At 41.7% G+C, this 18,763-nt stretch overlaps 1 protein-coding gene across 3 annotated transcripts in view; it reads left to right on the top strand.

Annotated features, from left to right (window-relative positions):
- Positions 1–18,763, top strand: part of efr3a (EFR3 homolog A (S. cerevisiae)) — a 99,739-nt gene that overhangs the window by 72,259 nt on the left and 8,717 nt on the right. For all 3 annotated transcript variants that reach the window (XM_071492296.1, XM_071492298.1, XM_071492295.1), the window contains 11 exons: positions 707–785; positions 2,978–3,113; positions 6,243–6,410; positions 6,545–6,659; positions 9,812–9,863; positions 11,181–11,353; positions 11,440–11,515; positions 12,580–12,741; positions 15,029–15,160; positions 15,407–15,474; positions 16,740–16,867. In XM_071492296.1, coding sequence (XP_071348397.1) covers positions 707–785; positions 2,978–3,113; positions 6,243–6,410; positions 6,545–6,659; positions 9,812–9,863; positions 11,181–11,353; positions 11,440–11,515; positions 12,580–12,741; positions 15,029–15,160; positions 15,407–15,474; positions 16,740–16,867 — 1,289 coding nt within the window. The remainder of the gene's footprint in view (positions 1–706; positions 786–2,977; positions 3,114–6,242; positions 6,411–6,544; positions 6,660–9,811; positions 9,864–11,180; positions 11,354–11,439; positions 11,516–12,579; positions 12,742–15,028; positions 15,161–15,406; positions 15,475–16,739; positions 16,868–18,763) is intronic.

The raw sequence follows: 18,763 nt of genomic DNA, 5'->3' as shown, positions 1-18,763 counted from the left end.
TATCTTTTTCCTGTAAAATATGTCAATTTTAAAATAAAATAATTAATTAATGCTAATATTTAAAGGTCCCATATTTTACACTTCTTCTGTGTTTTATCTGAAGTGTTGATCTCCATCAGAAGATATATTTGTGGTTTTAAGAACCAAAAACCGTCTCAGTGTAGTTTTACATCTCCTCTCTCAGGCTTCTCTCTGGAGCTCTAGAAACAACAGGTCAGTCAGCCAATCAGAAGAGAGGATCTGAGCCTCCCCTCTGATTGGCTGACTGTTTTCTGATTTAAATCTTATATGAAAACAGCAGATTTCAGGTAAACACCCAGAGAAACCAAATCCTCTAGGGTTGGATGGTGGGTCCAGGTGGGCAGGGCTTGAGGTGTTGTGACTGCTTCATTGTGACATCACAAAGTCCCAGAAGTCCTGACAGCTGGTTTTAAGGCTCAGTTTCTGAATACAGGCTACGTGCATTTCTCTGTGGACTGAGGCTTTGATACTTTCACAGTATTAATACAGAACCCAGACCTGCTTTATAATCACAAACACATGGACATCTACCTTTAGGCTGGATGGGACCAATATGGGAGTAAAATAAAAAGGTTGTTCAGGTTTGTTTATAAAGGGACACAACAGATGAATGTGTCCAAACCTTGATGCTGATGTTGTTGAAGCTGTAATATCAACGAGCTCCTTTCTTCTTTTCTGCCCTCAGTCACCTGGATAATCACCACCTGTGGGACCCCAATGAGTTTGCTGTTTCCTGCTTCAGAATCATCATGTACTCCATCCAGGTACAGCACACACACCACCGGAGTTTTAAATGAGACATGTTCATGGTGTACACTTAGTGTTATCCCAGCCCCTCCCCCCTCCACTTGGATCTGGCTCCAGCACCTGTCAGTCATCTTGACAAGCTGTCATCCAGCCCGAGGCCTGCAGTCAGCGGCGTCCCCGAAGCCTCCACAGGCAGATGGAGAACACAGATGATCTGACGCTGGTGCTCGCTCTGTTTTCTTAGATTCGCTCGGCTTTTTTATTTTCCCTCCAGCTCATCCTGCCTCTCAGGCTGCTCTTCCTCTCAGGCTGTGTAGTACAAGTCTTCCTGAACAAAACTTTGAAGGGGGGTTGCTTCAGGTTTAAAACTGCACATCTCTGTGTCTGTGAGCTTAGATTAGAAACATGAAGATTCAGGTGTGAACTGACGATGTGTCCATCCTGCAGATTTGTGGTTGATTATGTAAAAACTATATATGAAACATATTGGAACAATTATCATATATTGACATATATTTCTAGCCCATACAAATATGTCTGCTTATACTGTAGACATGTGTTCCATAAATATATATCCATCCCAAAACCTGTCAATATTTATTGATACTATATTTGTAAATATAGAAGATAGATCCATATGTTAAATTAAAAAATGTATAAACATATAGAATTCATATAAGGAAGTTGTTCAAATAAACTGAATATACATATCAAATACAGTCGCAACATATAATACTTAATAAAAACTGACAGTATATATAATCTTTAATATATGTACACATTTTACTGTAGGTGTTTAATATATCTTATAAACTTATATCTTCATATATGCAGATGATGTATATATGTGAGGATAATAATATATAGTGACACACTGTATATGGCAACGGGCTTCTTAATATGAGGACATATACAGTATGTCATATGTTGTATTTCAGTATTGGTATTCATGAATATTTATTGGTTTAATTGAATATTTAAAATTTGTAATCACTCAGCTCACTAATTACCCACATTATCCAGGTTTTAGCAGGTAACTCAATTATCTCATAATTACATTTTACATTGTGATGCAGCACTAACTCAGCCACTGACTCCTGGTGCTCTTATTACTGCTGTCAATCACATTTTCCAACATACATCCACTCTCTCTCCCTCACACACACACACACACACACACACACACACTCACACACACACACTTTCATCCCTCTCTCTGTCTGTTTGTTTAATTGCTCGCTTGCCCAGGAGTTCCCAGGTGACACTGCGGTGCTGCCACAGATAAAACACAATCGATGATGCTGCAGTCGCCGTGTGCGTTTGGGTGCATGTGCTGGGTTTTTGTGTGTTCCTTGTGAGTGTTTGACAGGCGCTGGCAGAGTTTTGTCTCTCTGATCTGTCCGGGGGGGTTTGTGTGTCTGTCTGCCAGGAGACGGCCCCTCTTTGATCCGAGTGAGGGAAAACAAACACAGCCTGGGTTTGTCCTGCAGAGACACACTCCAACGTTCTGCCGTCAGTGCAGGAACGACAGTTCGGACCTTTTTTTAAGAGACAAACACTGACGATGATCTTTTACATTTTGTGGTGTAGCTGTGGTGCAGCAGCTGCAGGAAACTGATCCAAAACATCCTCAGGATTTGCTCTCAAGAGCTGGATTCTGATTATAATGTAATGTACATACAAAAAAAACCATTTCTACTCTCAGGAGCAGGAAAGACTCTCAGGAAACACGGCTGGTTTCTTAAAGGGGCAGTTCAACATTTTGAGAAATACACTCATTTGTTTTCTTTCTGAGAGTTGGATGAGAAGATTGACAATACACACACACACACACACACACACACACACACATACCTCTAAAGCTCACTGGGTAACTGGTTGTGTTTCATTTGTTTAACTCAGACAAAGACTCTGCAGGAAAAAGATAAATGTTGAACTGTTCCTTTAACAGCCAAAAAAAATGATTTCAAGGTTTAAGATTGAAGGAATTTCAAGTCCTCTGGCCTGATTGTTGTATCTAAATGAAGATCTGGATCCAGGTGTGCTGGACTCCTGGTCCACTTTAGATGTCTGGATAGATTTAGTTTCTGATCTGGTTCTACTGGAAAAAGTGTGTAATCACATTTCAGCTCTGTTGACTTTCCAAACACAATTTGTGTGGCTGCGTCTTGAATCTCTTTTGTCTCTTTGTGTCTCCGTGGTTCTCCAGGCTCAGCACTCCCACCACGTCATCCAGCAGGTTCTGAACCACCTGGACACTCACAACAAGACCACACCGCGGGTCAGGGCCGGCATCGTCCAGGTCCTCCTGGAGACGGTGGCCATCGCTGCCAAAGGCTCAGTGGGTGAGTGGGTTACAGATCAGTTACATTACTGATGAGTCAGCAGAGAATGAATCTCCAGTCATTCCAGTAAGAATCAAGATTGGCTGCTTTCCTCAGTTTAATATCAACATAAGTTCAGCATCTTTTCCAATAGTTTGTGACATTTTATAGCCTGAACAATTAAATAATTCATAAAAAAACAAAACAAATAATAAAAAAAACCCCAACATGTGAATCCATAATTAAAACTAGCCACTGGTTACAGCCTGGTATGAATAAAGTGAAGCTGTCAGAGGGAGCCACATCCAGTGTCTGATACTGACTCATACCACATTATAAATAAGAGACAAGGTTTCAATTCACCTTATTTATTCAAGCATCATCAGTTTATTTATAAAAACAACAGCTTTACCGAGAAATGATAATTACAGCTGAATAATACACAGACAAATGACACAGACAACTATTAAATGTGTAAAAAGAAGAGGCAGATCTCAGTGCAGGGGAAGATCTAACAGAGAATCATAACTATTTTGTTCTGTGTGTAACAGTGTGTTTTATTTTTTACATCTTATCACTATTTAACATTAAAACATGTTGATTGACAATGAGTTTGTCGAACACATCCAGACATGACTGGAGACAAAGATTGAGCTTTGTCTGGGATATTAACAGAGGAATATGATAATAATGTTAGAATAATATAATCTGCCAGATATTTTCTCAATGAATCGTTTTGTCTGTAAAATGTTAGAAAATGTAAAGAAAAAAAAAAACAAGTTTAAAAGAAAAGCGACAATAACAATCATCCAACAATCCAGAGCGAAAGTAAAATAATTTTTACTCCAAAGCCAAATCTTCACAATTTACAAGCTGCATCAGGTGAGTCTTTTTAGTTTGGTGGTTTGTTTGTTTTATATTAAAAAAAAAACTTTTCTTATTAATTATTAATCATTTCAGCTCAACTGTAAATCTGAAGTGTCTCAACAACAAACGATAAGTCGGCTGACCTCACTGGTTCACTTCACTTGAAGCATTAAAAATAATAAGTCCTTGTTATTGAGTCCTTGTATTAAGTCCTTGTTAACACTTGTCATTGTAAGTAATGGAGAAAATGACACATGGTGCAAATGAAGTGTTAATACAAACACCTCCCACTGCAGAGGAAGAGTCATCTCTGCAACTCAGTTTAGACTTTGAACAGCCAGGAGAGAAACTGTGTGATCTGAACACTCATTAAACCAACTGCACAAACACAACACACTACACTACACTACAAACCCTTTTATTATTGTTATTAAGATATTAAGAATCACTATGGGACCTGCTGTGGACCGTATTTAATTTCAAAGTTAATTTTCTTGACAGAAATTATTGAAATGAATTTGATGTTTAACATGTTTATAATTGTAGATCAAGCTGTTTGTGTTTAATCTCTTGAACCTGTGTTTTGCTGCCTCCACCTGTGGGAAATAAAGGATTGATTCAAGGGTCCAGAAGAAGTGACGTCTTTGAAAGTGTTAACACGACCCCTCCCAACCTGTGGCTCGGTACAGTATGATGAAGTGGTTGGATCCAAGCTGGATGTCTAGAGCAGTTTCTGCAGTCACTGCCCCCACACACCAACCTGTTGCTCACCTGGCATTAACAAGCATGCTGGGTAATTGCAGTGTATTTATGTACAAACAGCAGGAACACAGATCCAAAGTGTAACCACAGAAGGAGAATAATGATGTGTGTGTTAATGCCAGGTGATCAAAAAGGTTCTGATCGGTTCACATCAACACGTCTTCATGTTCTAATGAAGATCAGTTTGTAATTTGAGTTGATTAACTCTTGAGGTTTAGATTTGGTTTGATGTGTTTCTAATATTCACCTCATTTACAGTCTGTATACGAGGAAGCAGAGCTATTAGAAGCACCTGGATATGAACCATTCAATGCAAAACTACACATTTGAATTGACTAACGTGTGCAGGGGTTTCTGTCTTTCTCATCATCCAGTGACTGTTATAAGACCCAGAACCTTCAGTTGTGAGTCTGTGGAAGTTTCTGACTCAGATAAAGTTGTGTTTTTGTAGCTGAGTGTTGGTGTTGTAGAGTAGCTGGTTCCAGACCCGCTGTGTCATCGTCCCTCAGTTGTTTAGAGTAGATTCAGTGAATCCTCATTTACCATGTTGCCATCTCAGTGTAGTTTTACATCTCCTCTCTCAGACCTCTCTCTGGAGCTCCAGTAACAACAGGTCAGTCAGCCAATCAGAGGAGAGGATCTCAACCTCTCCTCTGATTGGCTGACGGTTTTAAGGCTCAGTGTCTGAATACAGGCTGTGTGCATTTCTCTGTGGACTGAGGCTTTGATACTTTCACAGTATTAATATAGAACCTAGACCTGCTTTATAATCACAAACACATGGACATCTACCTTTAGACTGTGTGGAGCTTTAAATGTTTAATTTAAAACTAAATTACGGTACATTCCTTCTGGCCTCCTCCTTTCTTGTTCTCCTGTTCTCACATAACCTGCCTTTCATCAGGCAAACGGATGTCAGGAAACAATCAATAATGCTGATATATTTTAACACTATAATATATGATTGATCTGCAGGTGCATTGAACTGTACTGTGACTGTGTGGAGGATGTGAATAATATAATAACCTTAACCCTAACTGGTTAAGATACAGGTCTGTTGTACTGCAGACTGTGTTTTGCTGCAGCTCATGTCCATGTTTAAATGTTTAATGTCTGTACTTCTCTGGAAACCTCTAATAAATCCTATAAAACCTGTAAGTTATTCATTCTGCTTTTTCATGAGGCAGAATATAACAGATTTCACTTTAAACTCTTAAACCCCGTCAGAACAAACTGATCCTGTGCAGCCAGACACTTTTCATATTCTCACAACTTTGTTATGAATATTAGTGAAGATCAGTTCCCACAGATACCAAATTCATAAGGTTTCGGGAAATGTGTATAAAGTGGTGCCCAAAACAATGAGAATATTTCCATTCGATGAAATGGTCTCAATGCAGACGGATAAGATGAGACAAACGTTTTAAGAATGTGCTTCTGTTATCAGCAGGTTTTTAACATGAATCTATATGTGTGTGTGTGTGTGTGTGTGTATGTGTGTGTGTGTGTGTGTGACTGCAGGTCCCACAGTGCTGGAGGTGTTCAACACTCTGCTCAAACACCTGCGGATGAGCGTGGACTTCGAGCTGGGCGAAAGCTCGCGGAGAAACTCCAGCGCCAGCGTTTCCTCTGTCCGCGGCAAAGAGAGCGAGGAGCGGATCGTCCAGAACGCTATCATCCAGACCATCGGTACAACAGGCTTCTACTTCCTGTGCAGCTTCGGTTCTATGCACGACTTTTTATTTGGAAAGAATGTGTCTTAACTCTCCTCAAACGGTCAGGTCTTTGTGTTTGCGTGCTGACTCATCTCTCATCTCTGTCAGGCTTCTTCGGTGGAAACCTGCCAGACTACCAGCGAGCTGAAGTCATGATGTTCATCATGGGCAAAGTGCCAGTGTACGGGACCCCCTGCCACACGTTGGACACCGTCAAGATTGGGTGAGTCACACACTCATTATCCAATGACCCCGGGGTTCCCACATGGAAACAGTTTATCTCTAAGCCCGTTGGCTCCACATCATCTTTCCTTCCTTGGTTACCACATCCAGCTCATGTACAGTGAATACTGGGGTTTGATAGGTTGTGATGGAAACGTGGCTCTGGTTTTACTGCAGGTGAAATAAAAGCCCTCACCTCTGCTCTTCAAATCATTCATCATGTGTTCATGTTTGAGGAATAATCAGTACCCAAAAGTGAAAAATGCATTTTATAGTTAAAGTGTTAAAAGTTTATTGTCGCTGAATGAAACACTGGCTGAACATCCAGCGCTCTGCTTATGTCACAAATCAGCTGACGCAAATGTTGTGGTCTTCATTCGTCAACCTTGGTGCACCACAGTGTCCTGTGTCTTGTGCTTCTGCTCAGTCAGTCACACCGGTGCAGCAGCTTCACTGCTCAGTGACCTGGAAGCTAAAGGAGCATTTCTGATGCATCAACAAAGACCTTTCAGCACCACAGAGCTACTAACAATAAATCTGAAGAGTACACTGATGTGAGATTTCACTGCATAAAGGAATTAGCTTTTGTCGTTCGAGTTGGACTTTAAATGAACTATTTGCAAGTTTTTCCATTTCTACATAGCTAACGTTAGCATTAGCTGTTGTTTACTTACCAGTCCTGCCAAGAGCTTCAGCCATCATTGCATTTACAAGACAAGATTTTATAGTATGTCCTCTGAGCAGCTGCTTCTTCAGTTTACACTGACTCGGTATCGGAAAGTGACCAGTTGGTCTGACTGGACTAAGGCTAGCTGGTTAGCATGCTAACCTCAGTAGAAGAAAAGAAGTGATAGAAATAGATGCAAAACAAGAGGGTTGTTTTCCACCTCTGGAGAGAGCTCTTAATGAGTAAAGGGCTCAAGTTTGATGCTGAACTCACAATGTTTCTTCTACACTGTTAAATAAACAGCTAACTTTAGCTATGCAGCAATAGCAGAAACTTGCATGTAGCTTGTTTGAGTTCTGCCAAATTATTATTTCTGGAGATCAGAGGAGACAGAAATAATCCAATATTTATTTAAGAGTGTTATCATGTGATTTTGACAGCAGTTTAAATCTTAAGAAGCTAGTGAGTCAATGTCTGTTGTACAAAATGTGCTAAATCAAAAAACGTATATAAATATATATGAATAAACTTGACTTAATTATTTTTGCTCAGCAGAAATCAAAATGTTCGTCCTCTTTTCTGTCCTGATTTTAATCCTGAGACCCAGAAATACAGTTAAAAATATTATTGTTTACACCATGAGTCATGTGAAACACTTTGACACGTAGCACTGGACTAGTAACACAGCACATTACTTGAAGCACACACACAAACACACTCTCCCTCTGATCCAAAGTGAATTGTGTTTTAATCTGTCCTCACTTCACCTCGTGGACACCCTGCGGTGAATCCAGCTCCCGGGTCACTGAGACGACAGCTGGTCTTCTTCAGAAAAGAAAAACAAGCTAATCCCTCAGGCCTCAGGGGTGCAAGAACAGATAATCCCAAATCAAACGAACACTGTCCTCCTCTTCCTCCTCCTCCTCCTCACAGACCAACAGGCTCCCTCTCTCCCTTCTCCTTTTCGGGTAATTGCCCGTGAGGAGAGATTTGACTCTGCAGCTTGTTGGTGTTACTGAGCACAGGTCAGTGCATTTTAAACAGCCAATATTCAGGATCTGCTGCTCACAGAACCTTTATTCTACAGAATATGGAGGGAAAGTTTAAAGGTCCAATATTTTACTCTTCTTCTGTGTTTTATCTGAAGTGTTGATCTCCATCAGGAGATATATTTGTGTTTTAACAACCAAAAAACATCTCAGTGTAGTTTTACATCTCCTCTCTCAGGCTTCTCTCTGGAGCTCTAGTAACAACAGGTCAGTCAGCTAATCAGAAGAGAGGATCTGAGTCTCTCTTCTGACTGGCTGACTGTTTTCTGTGTAAATATTTCTGGGGTTTTGAATAAAAAATTCAGTTAAACACTCAAGAGAAACCAAATCCTCCAAGGTGGGATCGTGGGTCCAGGTGGGCGGAGCTTGGGGCATGGCTGAGAGCGGTGACTGCTTTGTTGTGACATCACAAAGTTCCAGAAGTCCTGACAGCTGGTTTTAAGGCTCAGTTTCTGAATACAGGCTGTGTGCATTTCTCTGTGGACTGAGGCTTTGATACTTTCACAGTATTAATATAGAACCTAGACCTGCTTTATAATCACAAACACATGGACATCTACCTTTAGACTGGATGGAGCTTTAAAAGTTTAATTCAAAACTAAATTACATCTGTGTTTTTTTTTTTTTATACTACTTCAGTTTTGGTGCAAATGTCCATTTGGACTCAAAGATGAATTGATTAGGTCACTCACCTCACATAACACACTGTTGGCCATAACTCATGAATTCATACACTAATAATGGCACAATTAAAATCAAATGTTTATGAGGATAAAATGAAGTGATGATGTTTTATATCCAAAAGGTCAAAGGTCAACTTCACTGTGACGTCATAATGTTCTGCAAAAACACCTCTGGGTTTTTTTTCAGTGCTGTAACTCAGGAAGGAGAAACTGTTTTTTTTTTGGTTTTTTTTGTTTCTTTTTTTCCAGAGCCTCAGTTTTATCTCCTGTGCTGCACTTATGAAGTGATTAAAATTAACGAGGAAACCGGAATTATGTTGTAATAATGTTGGTACGTGGCCTTGGAGCCTTTGAGTAAATGTCTATAAAATACATAATTACTGCAGTTCAGTACTGCTTTACTTGCTGTTAAGTGTGTGTGTGTGTGTTGTTGAGCTCAGATTTGCCATTTAGACATAAAAACAGATTTCATTATACCGAGAGAGAAAGTTGATTAAAAACAGATAAAAACAACACAAATGCAACAATACGCACAAAACAATAGAACACACAAGACTATGCAATAACATGTACATGTACAGATTCAGCAGGGTTAAGGACCTGAACAGGTGAACTCTGAGTCTCCGGCCTGAGGGAGGGGCTTCAGACTCCGAGTGAAGGGGCTGGTTTGTAGAGTCCAGTAAGCATCTGGCCTTGTGGAGAACCTGTCCTCTTCTTCTGCTGTCTCATGGTTACTGTTTTCTGTGTCACTCAGGCATCAGGGCACCAAGAGGATCCAGACCATGCTGCTCAGCTCCCTCATCATGGTGAGTCCTGAACGAGAGCTGATCAGCACATTGATCGAACAGTGGGTCAGACTGGAACTGAAGCTGTCACTGGTTTAAAAGGGAAATGAAGTGAATCAACCCTTTTCTGTTGAAGAGGAAGATTCAAAAGACCAATAAAGTACAAATGATATATAATGGACCAATAATCGATAAATAATTAGATCATTAAGGTTTTCTAGCTTTTTGAAAAGTTTATTTTCAGTTAGTTTTAGTTGTTTATTTTATATTGATGATTTTAGAGTCGTCTCCTTCATTATCTGCTTCAGTGAGATGAGGAGACACAGGTGGCACCAACACACACACACACACACACACACACACACACACTTGTTTTCCTGCAGCATCCTCGTGCGCTGTAGCAGTTCGTGCACACTCACTCTCAAACTGTCATTTATTACGGTGTACGTGTGTCCTTGCCTCCCCTCAGCTTACCCCCCCCCCCCCCCCCCCCCCTCCTTGCCACCACCTGGCTTGTCAGTGCAGCTGGAGGAGAGGTGAAAGGTCAAAATATTTATATCGCCATGTAGCTGCAGATGGGGCCGTGAATGAGGGGAGGGGGGGGGGGTGTCAGCAGGAGGAGCTTGTTTGTGTGTGTCAGTGTGACACTGCAGACTGTCAGGGCCCTGCACCAAAGTCTCAGCTCCACACATGCTCCACCTCTTTGACCATTTTTGGATTGGCTGGGAGTTGGGGGCGCAGTCAGGCACTGCCAAGATGGCGACGCTGGAGCAGCTCACTCTGAATTTTAAAACTGCTCTTCAGAAACCTGAGGCTACGTCCATCTTATTTACAGTTTATCATCAGGACTTTAAGACTGATGTCAGGAGAAATAATTCAATATTTTTTAAACATAAAACTTAAGCGAAAATGAGCAAAGGTGCTTTCTGTAATTGAATAAGGTCATGAACAATGTCATCTGATAACTGAATCGATAATGTTAGTGTAGGCAGGTGAGGATGATTCATAATTGATTCCTGCAAACTCAGATTGTTTTTTTTTTTTTTCTGTGCTGCCATTTTGAAAAATGGTTCAGAAGCTAATTGATTTTCATTTTGGAAAAGTGAACACGCTCCACTTTAATCAGATGTGTCTGTGTTTTATTTTACAAGGCTGAAGGCAGGAAGTCCGTCAACTGATGTTTTTATTCTGGACGTATTCAGAAGGTCTTAAAAGCTCTTTTAGAGCACTATGACTAACATTATGACTTATCACGCTGCGATAAGTCGGCTCACATCTCCCCACCTCACCCCTCCCTCCCCTGCTCTCTACCCCCCCTCTCCCCCACCACCACCACAGGTAACCTCTGGTTTCAAGTCAAAGTCCATGGCGGCTGCTCTGCCTCCTCCTTTCCTGGACCCGCTCTTTTCCATCTCCCTGATGGAGGACAGCGAGCTGAGGCAGCTGGTGCTCGAGATCCTGCACAACATCATCGATCGCCATGACAACCGCGCCAAGCTACGCGGCATCAGGTACACAGTTTGTGCGCAGTGTGAGTGGTGCCCTTTAGCGTCAGTGTTCGTGGCTCTGACGCTGGTTTGGTTTCTCTCTGTTTCAGGATCATCCCCAACGTCGCAGCACTGAAGATCAAACGAGAGAAGATCTCCAAGCAAGACATCGCTTTCATGAAGAAGGTAGAGACCACTGTTCGTATCCTGTCAGCTGATTGGCTTACAAGAGCACTGGCCTGAGGACGACCTGATGGTTGTTTGAGCATAGAAAGTCAAATAAGATTGGTGGGTCAGTTCCCAGCTCCTCCTGTCTGCAGGAAGTGGCTTCAAACCTGTTACTTAAAAACAAAATAAAATCCCAAAGAAAAGTCACTGTAGCTCTTGAACAGAACATCTTACGTTAATGAAACCGTTAAAAAAATAAGTCATGTGTTTACAAGTTTAAGCCATAAAATTCTCCTCCATGGAGGTCGCAGAGTCTATTGACCCTGACAGGCAACGTCCGGTCACCATCAGCACATGACATTTCCAGAAAGTGCCCACAGTTTAAGTCGTTCACCTGTGAGTCACCTGAGCCGTGACCTTTACCCACATGTCAAACACCTGAACGAGCGAGCGCAGGGCTGGAAACGCCACTGGAAGTCACCCCCCCCCCACTTCAACCGCGTTCAGAGCAGCGACTCGTATCTGCCGCCGCAGGTCGTTAACGCTGTCTAATTGTATTCATTAGTGGGGAATAGGAGTCGTTGGCCTTCACTTTCCATTAGGCTCCACGTCAAGCATAGAAATGCGTTATTTCATAACGAGCGTTGCTGCAACAGGAGGCCTCACTCAGCAGGTTATTTTTAGACTGAATGGGATTTATCTGTTCAGCTGAGCAGCACTGCAGCATTTTCATTCATGTCATGGAGAGTGGAGCTTTTATTCAGCATAGGTTAACAAGTAATGACTGTTTTCAATTAATCTGCTGGTTCGTTTCCTGGTTAATCTGTTGATATTTTGGTCTGTGAAATGTCAGATAGTTGTTAAAAATGTCTTCAGATGTCTCAGAGATATTCAGTGAAGGAAGGACAACGGGCAAACTCAACCCCAGGCTGTTCTCACCCAAACTGGGAATATAGTTTGCACATGAACCCTCATCAGTGGCCATGATGATAATAATCTGATGGTAAAACGATGACACAGGTAAAATTGTGTCTTTAAAAACTGTCTTCTGTCCGTTCTCTTGTTTCCTGTGTGACCTCCAGCACGGCCAGCAGCTTTACCGCCACATCTACCTGGGCTGTAAGGAAGAGGATAACGTCCATAAAAACTTTGAGCTGCTCTTCACCACCCTGGCCATTCTGACCATTGAGCTGGCCAACGAGGAGGTGGTCATCGACCTCATCCGGCTCGCCATCGCTCTGCAGGTACGATCAACGACTTCTCGAGTTAAGGCTCTTCTGTTAGACAGATTTAAATTTTGCCGAGCTGTTGTCAGAAAACCAAGAAAGTATTTTCTAATCTGTCAAATATGGAAACAGTCTCACCGTAATGTCCCTTTAACAGCTTTTCTGGAGCACTGCAACTCAGGAAAACACATGCAAACAGACAATTCACACACACATTCAGAAAACATCTTGTGCTGCAACAGAAGTGTTTCCAGGGGACACTAAAACGTGATGAGGTGATGCTCTTACATGGACATATTATAATAAATGTATTATAATGAATCCATGAGCATTCGTTGTTCAATGCTTTTAACTTCAAAAGTCACAGGTCAGGGGTGGCCCAGTAGTCGAGTGGTTAGGGCGCGTACCATGTGTAAGCGCAAGACGCTCTTAGCAGGCAGTCACCGGTTAGACTCCCGATCGGTCCGACTCTTTCCTGCATGTCATTCCCCTCTCTCTACCCCCTTTCCTGTCAGTCTCCACTGAACTATAATAAATGCATAAAAAGCCCAAAAAAAAAACAAAAAAAAAAGTCACAGATCATTGAACAAGTGCGTCCCAAAGCTTGATGGTGTATTTATACCCTCCCCCTTAATGAAGAGACCCTCCTCAGCCAGCTCCGTTTCTGAGTGGGAGGGTGGAGGGGCCGGATTGGGATTGAGCCAAAGTCTAAAAGTCATGACGTCATTGAGGTGAAAGAAAAAAAGTTTCCACTTGACAGCAGCTCTCTCTGGCTCATTGTGCATCTCGTGACCGGTGACTCCAGCTGTCAGATAAATGTAGGAGAGGAGGAAGCTCAATTACCCTTCAAGCTCCACTTCAAGCCCCCTTGATGTGATGGTGGGGTGTTTACAGTGTCAGTGTCATATTTGTGTGGCTGTGCTGTCGTGGTCGTCGTCATCGGCGTTTGAGCTCTTAATGTCATTAGACTGGAGGCAGCGCTCAGGTCCAGTGAGGCTGAGGAGAGGTGTGAACAAGATCTGCACACACACACCAGCTGCTTGTTTGTGTGTCCAATGAGATCTTATCATCCAAATGTCACAGTGTTGTAGACAAGAAGCAAACACACGCACACGCACACACACACACACACACACACACACACACACACACACACACACACACACACACACAGACCTTTGTAGCAGTGTGTTTACCTGCACTGGGAACATCTTCACCCTCTGGAGTCTGACAGATTAAGATATAAGGCCCATAGAGAGACAGATGTTCTCAGACTGGTTCATATATGATTCCTGAAGAAGATCAAACATTTACACACACACACACACACACACACACACACACACACACCTCAGCACTTCATCTTGTCACTGGTATCATAATCCACGTACAGAGTTTACAGAGTGCAGGAAGATTTCTTCTGGATCCTCAGAGGTCGTAGGGAGGAGTATGTGCAGTTTGATTATGTTTTCACACTGTCAGTACAAAAGGTCATTGTCAGGGTAACAACCCTGAAGTGACACAGCGAGCACAGAGGACTGAATATGATGCACCACGTGTCTGTAATGTGTTCCTGTGGTGATTTGTTAATTATAATCACAATGTGGAATTCATTTCTGATGTGTGAAGTCTTCTGGTCTGAGTTGTTGTCACCAAAAAAACTAAATAATAATAATTAAAAAAACATAATAATTTTGTGCATCTGCCAGAACAAACCAAGTGAAATAATTTTTTTCTAAACTTTTTTTTCTTGCCAGAACAAAAGGAAATTAAAATTCACTCTGCTCTCAGAGGTTGTTAATACAGATAAAAAAAATTAAAAATCACTTGCTTCTCAGAGCTTCTGTAAATCTATGATATGTGAAAAATAGTGAAAAATAGTGAGAGCCCAAATGTTAAAGAGGAACTCTGTAAATGCACGATCAGCAGTCCAAAGCCCAAAATAAAAACCCCAAAGAAAAGCAGCAACTCCTGTCACAGGGGACTGGAAAGGTGTTAGGTGGCACTTCGACTCAAGTCAAACCGATTTAAAAACAATAAGAATATAGTCCAACTAGTAATGCGACAGAGAGAATAGACCAGATAATCCTCTGGTATTTTTGTTGTTTATAAGATTTGGTCATTCCTCTGGATTAATGGTGTGTTTCTCATTGACCAACAAGAAATGTAACAAACATCGAGAAGATTTTCATCAAATGACCAATGATGCCTCTTGGTATCATTTAGTGTAGCCTCAAAAACACGAGCTGTTATTAGTGCATATGTTGATTTCTTCTTGTTGCTAAAGTGTCCCTGGTTTGTGCAGGACATGGTTCTGGCCAATGAGGAGAACATGCCGATGTTTATTCGCTGCGGTATCATGGCACTTGTGGCGGCGTACCTCAACTTCCTGAGCCAAATGATCGCCAACCCCCCGTTCTGTCAGCACGTCAGCAAGGTGGGTCGTTGGCTCGTTCTGATGTCACTGTCACATTCCTTCCTTCGCACTGTAAGGTTGTCCTGATGGATGTTGCAGATCATGTTGTAAAATATCAAATTCTCAGACACTTTGAAACTTGTTCTTACATTTTAGACTTCAAGTTTATCTCTATGCTGATGATGCACTGCTGTTGGTGGTTGTAGTCGTCATTATTCTCTATATTTTGTACCCACTGTGAACTAAAATGGTTCAAAACGTTTCCAGGTCATCGAGCTGAGGAACATGGATGCTCCATACCTCCTCCCAGAGCACATCTTCAGAGACAAGTGTCCGTAAGTGTCCACTAATTAATCAAGTTTCCTGTAATCCAATTGGTTGAGTTCAGGCTGAGCGGAGTTGAAGAAGCAGTTTTATGTTAAGTGTAGAAAATAATGGACTCTGCAACCAATAGAAAAGCATCTTGAGTAAGAACCCAACAAACCATAATCATCATAATCTTAAAGCTCACTGTCAAATCTCAGTTTCTTTGTATCAAACAGAAAAGTCTCAGACACTGTTCAAGTTTTGAGAACTTTGGCTTCTTTTGTTCAAAAAATGTTTTGTAGAAAACTATTCTTATAATCATCAAAGTAAGGTATAAAGAAGTAAAGTACATCATGCCTGAGCCTCAGGTAAGGTATCGGCATTAGGACTGAACATATATGGTCTTAATTCAACAGCTCTGGCTTGTTTGAGTGATTTGAACGTCATTAGACATGTTAGTCAGTGTAAGTTCTCAGTTCGACATGACATCATGTCAGCCCAGCATGAACCGTCGTGCTCAGACGCACATCACAATCATCACAATCTCATTCTAAAGGTTTCATTTCTTAAACTTCCCTCACACTCTCTGAACTTTCAGTCTTGTATAATAGATGAGGCGTCTCTCTCCTCTCATATGGAAACGTCAGCTTGTTATCCGTCTTTAACAACCGTGAAAAAAAAAAAGTTGTTTCTCAAATAACTCGGGAAGCCCCTGAGTCTTGCTTGTTAGAGCTTTTTATTCCAAATGTTCTCCAGTTGAGATCTGAGTCATTCTCACTCCACTATTGTAGTTCTCATGTCTGTGAAAACCAAAATATTTCTGATGTAAAGGTGAATGTGCAGCATGCCGCAGGGCAGAGGAGAAAAAAAAAAAGAAGTAAAAATGTTGAGGATGTTTGGAATCTGCTTCTAATCCCTTAAATCTCTTCATTATTTATCAAGATCCTCAGTGTGCTGTTTAAAATTCACTAACTAACATCAGCACTGTTTGTTAGTACAGCTGAACTGCGTCAGTCTACTGGTTTACTAGGATGCAGCACCAACAACTGTACCTTTATCACTGTGATTTTTGGAGGGTACCATGAACACAGTACAGTTTTATTTTGATCAGCCAGCAGCACCAGATAACCAGGCTCCTGGTCTGTCTCCATAAGCAAGTCAGCGTACTGCAGCACAGCTATTTAACGAGTGCTGTGACAGAGAGCGTGCACTTTTCACGACTGACAAACAGGAAACTTCCTGCATCAAGACTGAAGACTCATCCCCTCTTCATCCCTCTTCCTCCTCCTCCCAGAATCCCTGAATCTTTGGACAAGGAGGACAGACTGCTGTACTTCCAGACGTCCGACATGGCGGAGTGTCTGGCAGGACCGGGATACAACGCAGAGAGACTCTCCATCCCCTATGTTCCCCAGGTCACAGGTATGAGTGGCCAGGTCCCACCACACTGATAACAAGGCTTTACAGGCTCGTCTGCGGAGCATGTTAAACAGGCTGATGGATATGAAGTAGAGAGTAGAGGTAAATAAGGTCCATAACTGTGGTGTCGCTGTCACGGTATTTATTTCAACCACTAGGTGACTGGGAAGAGTTTTGAGTTTTAACACTGATGCACCTTTCCATGTGAAGGTTTCCTGAACTATACAATAAATATTTAATCAGATCGTATTTCTCTCCAATAACGTCAGTTGAAACAAGTTGAATTTGTTTTGCCTCGTTGGCAGATTCTTGCTCTGACTCATCTTTTCAAGCTCATGTTGTGCAGCCAGTTATCGCTTAAATATTATTATAAAGTGAAGAAAATCCACCGTTTCCATAAATATATCCAGCTGAATTCTGGGGAAATGCTTCTCATGGTGCACAAGGGACAAGGCTGTCGTATTTCGAGGGCTCCTTCAAATACAGCAGAGAATTGTGGTCCTCATTTCCCAGGCAACAAAGGATCCAACAGGTGGATCCTCCCCAGCCCAACCTGTCCCGAGATCCATTACACACCTGTGATGAATCACTTTTTAAAAAGTTAATAGGATGGCCAGATTGCCGTCTCATTTCGGTTCGGCCTTCGTGGTCTACGATGGCTACAAAGGCCACGTCTTCACAAACCGTGTTCTAAATTTGAAGAATCTTGGAGCCTTTAAGAGGTTAAAAAGTCAGATGAAAGGATTTTACATGGAGATTGTTGTGCTTTTTTACACAGTGTGACATTTTTATTTCCCTTATTTTAAACTCTGGCTGCCCCCCCCCCCAAGAACTGTTGGCACTCTGAGTGAAGATGTATCCGAAAGGGCTTTGAAGGATTAACAGCTTAAGGAGTTGTTCAGTGAACAGAAAATAAACCTTAAAAAAAACCTATTGTCTGATCAGCTTTATTACACTGGAGGCTTCAGTCGATATTTTACATTAGAGCAACAGTAGAACCACCTTCCTGCGCCTTCATGGACAAAAATAGTCGCCTCTCTAGGAACAGTTAATCCTCAGGATTCAGTTTCTCTCATTTTTGAAATCTAGCTTTGCAAATAAACTTGAAATCCATAAACAGTCAAAGCAAGAAGAGATTGTTTTATTCTCTTCAAATAAAGCGAGTGAACCAAAGCAAACAGGGCGAGAGAACTGTCTGTTTACTGACTCATCTGTGGTCTAACAGAAGCTGTGCCTCTGTTTCCCTCCCTCCCTCATGCTGTCACCCACAGTGCTTTACACAGTAGGAAAAATCATCCACAGGTGCAAGCAGACGTCCAGAGGTAACCAACCAGAGTAGAGCTTTAGACCAGTTCACTGTTAGACTCAGTTTACCAGTTCAATAAAGGCTCTGGCAGGTTTTCTTTCATCTTTTTGCAGTGTGCACCTTGGAGGAGCTGACTGTTCTTTGAACTTAGGACAAACCACCTTGAAACGTGCAGTTTATCATGAGCTCCGCACCAGCCCATACTTAGATTCATATAAATATTTAATATTATTTTTTGCCATGAAATTAGTGAGGCCAGTAAAGACTCATTAGCCAGCAGTCACGTGGACTGTGGCAGCTCCAGCCGCTGCAGAGACAAAGCTGATACATGTAGCCTCAGGACACTCTGTTGACCAGTTAGCTGTAGTGGGAACAGAACCCACAACCCTGGCAGCTGTAGATCAGTTCTCGTTGTGTTAGTTTGCTTGTTGTGTCCAGTGAAAGTTGTTTGTGTAGCTGCAGACATCGTGTATTAAATCAGCTGGTGAAATCATTAATGCTGTTTTGCTTGCGTTGCATCTGGACATGTTATGGTGAGTACATGAACTACAAGTAGATGTAGAGTAGAAATATCGTAGTGGTTAATGTTTGTT

Source organism: Trachinotus anak, unplaced genomic scaffold (assembly GCF_046630095.1).
Source record: "Trachinotus anak isolate AG129_WGS33_773 ecotype Australia unplaced genomic scaffold, CSIRO_AGI_Tana_v1 ptg000012l, whole genome shotgun sequence".
NCBI lineage: Eukaryota > Metazoa > Chordata > Actinopteri > Carangiformes > Carangidae > Trachinotus > Trachinotus anak.
The sequence above is the reverse complement of the archived record's forward strand: the minus strand, read 5'-3'. Positions and strand labels throughout refer to the sequence as shown.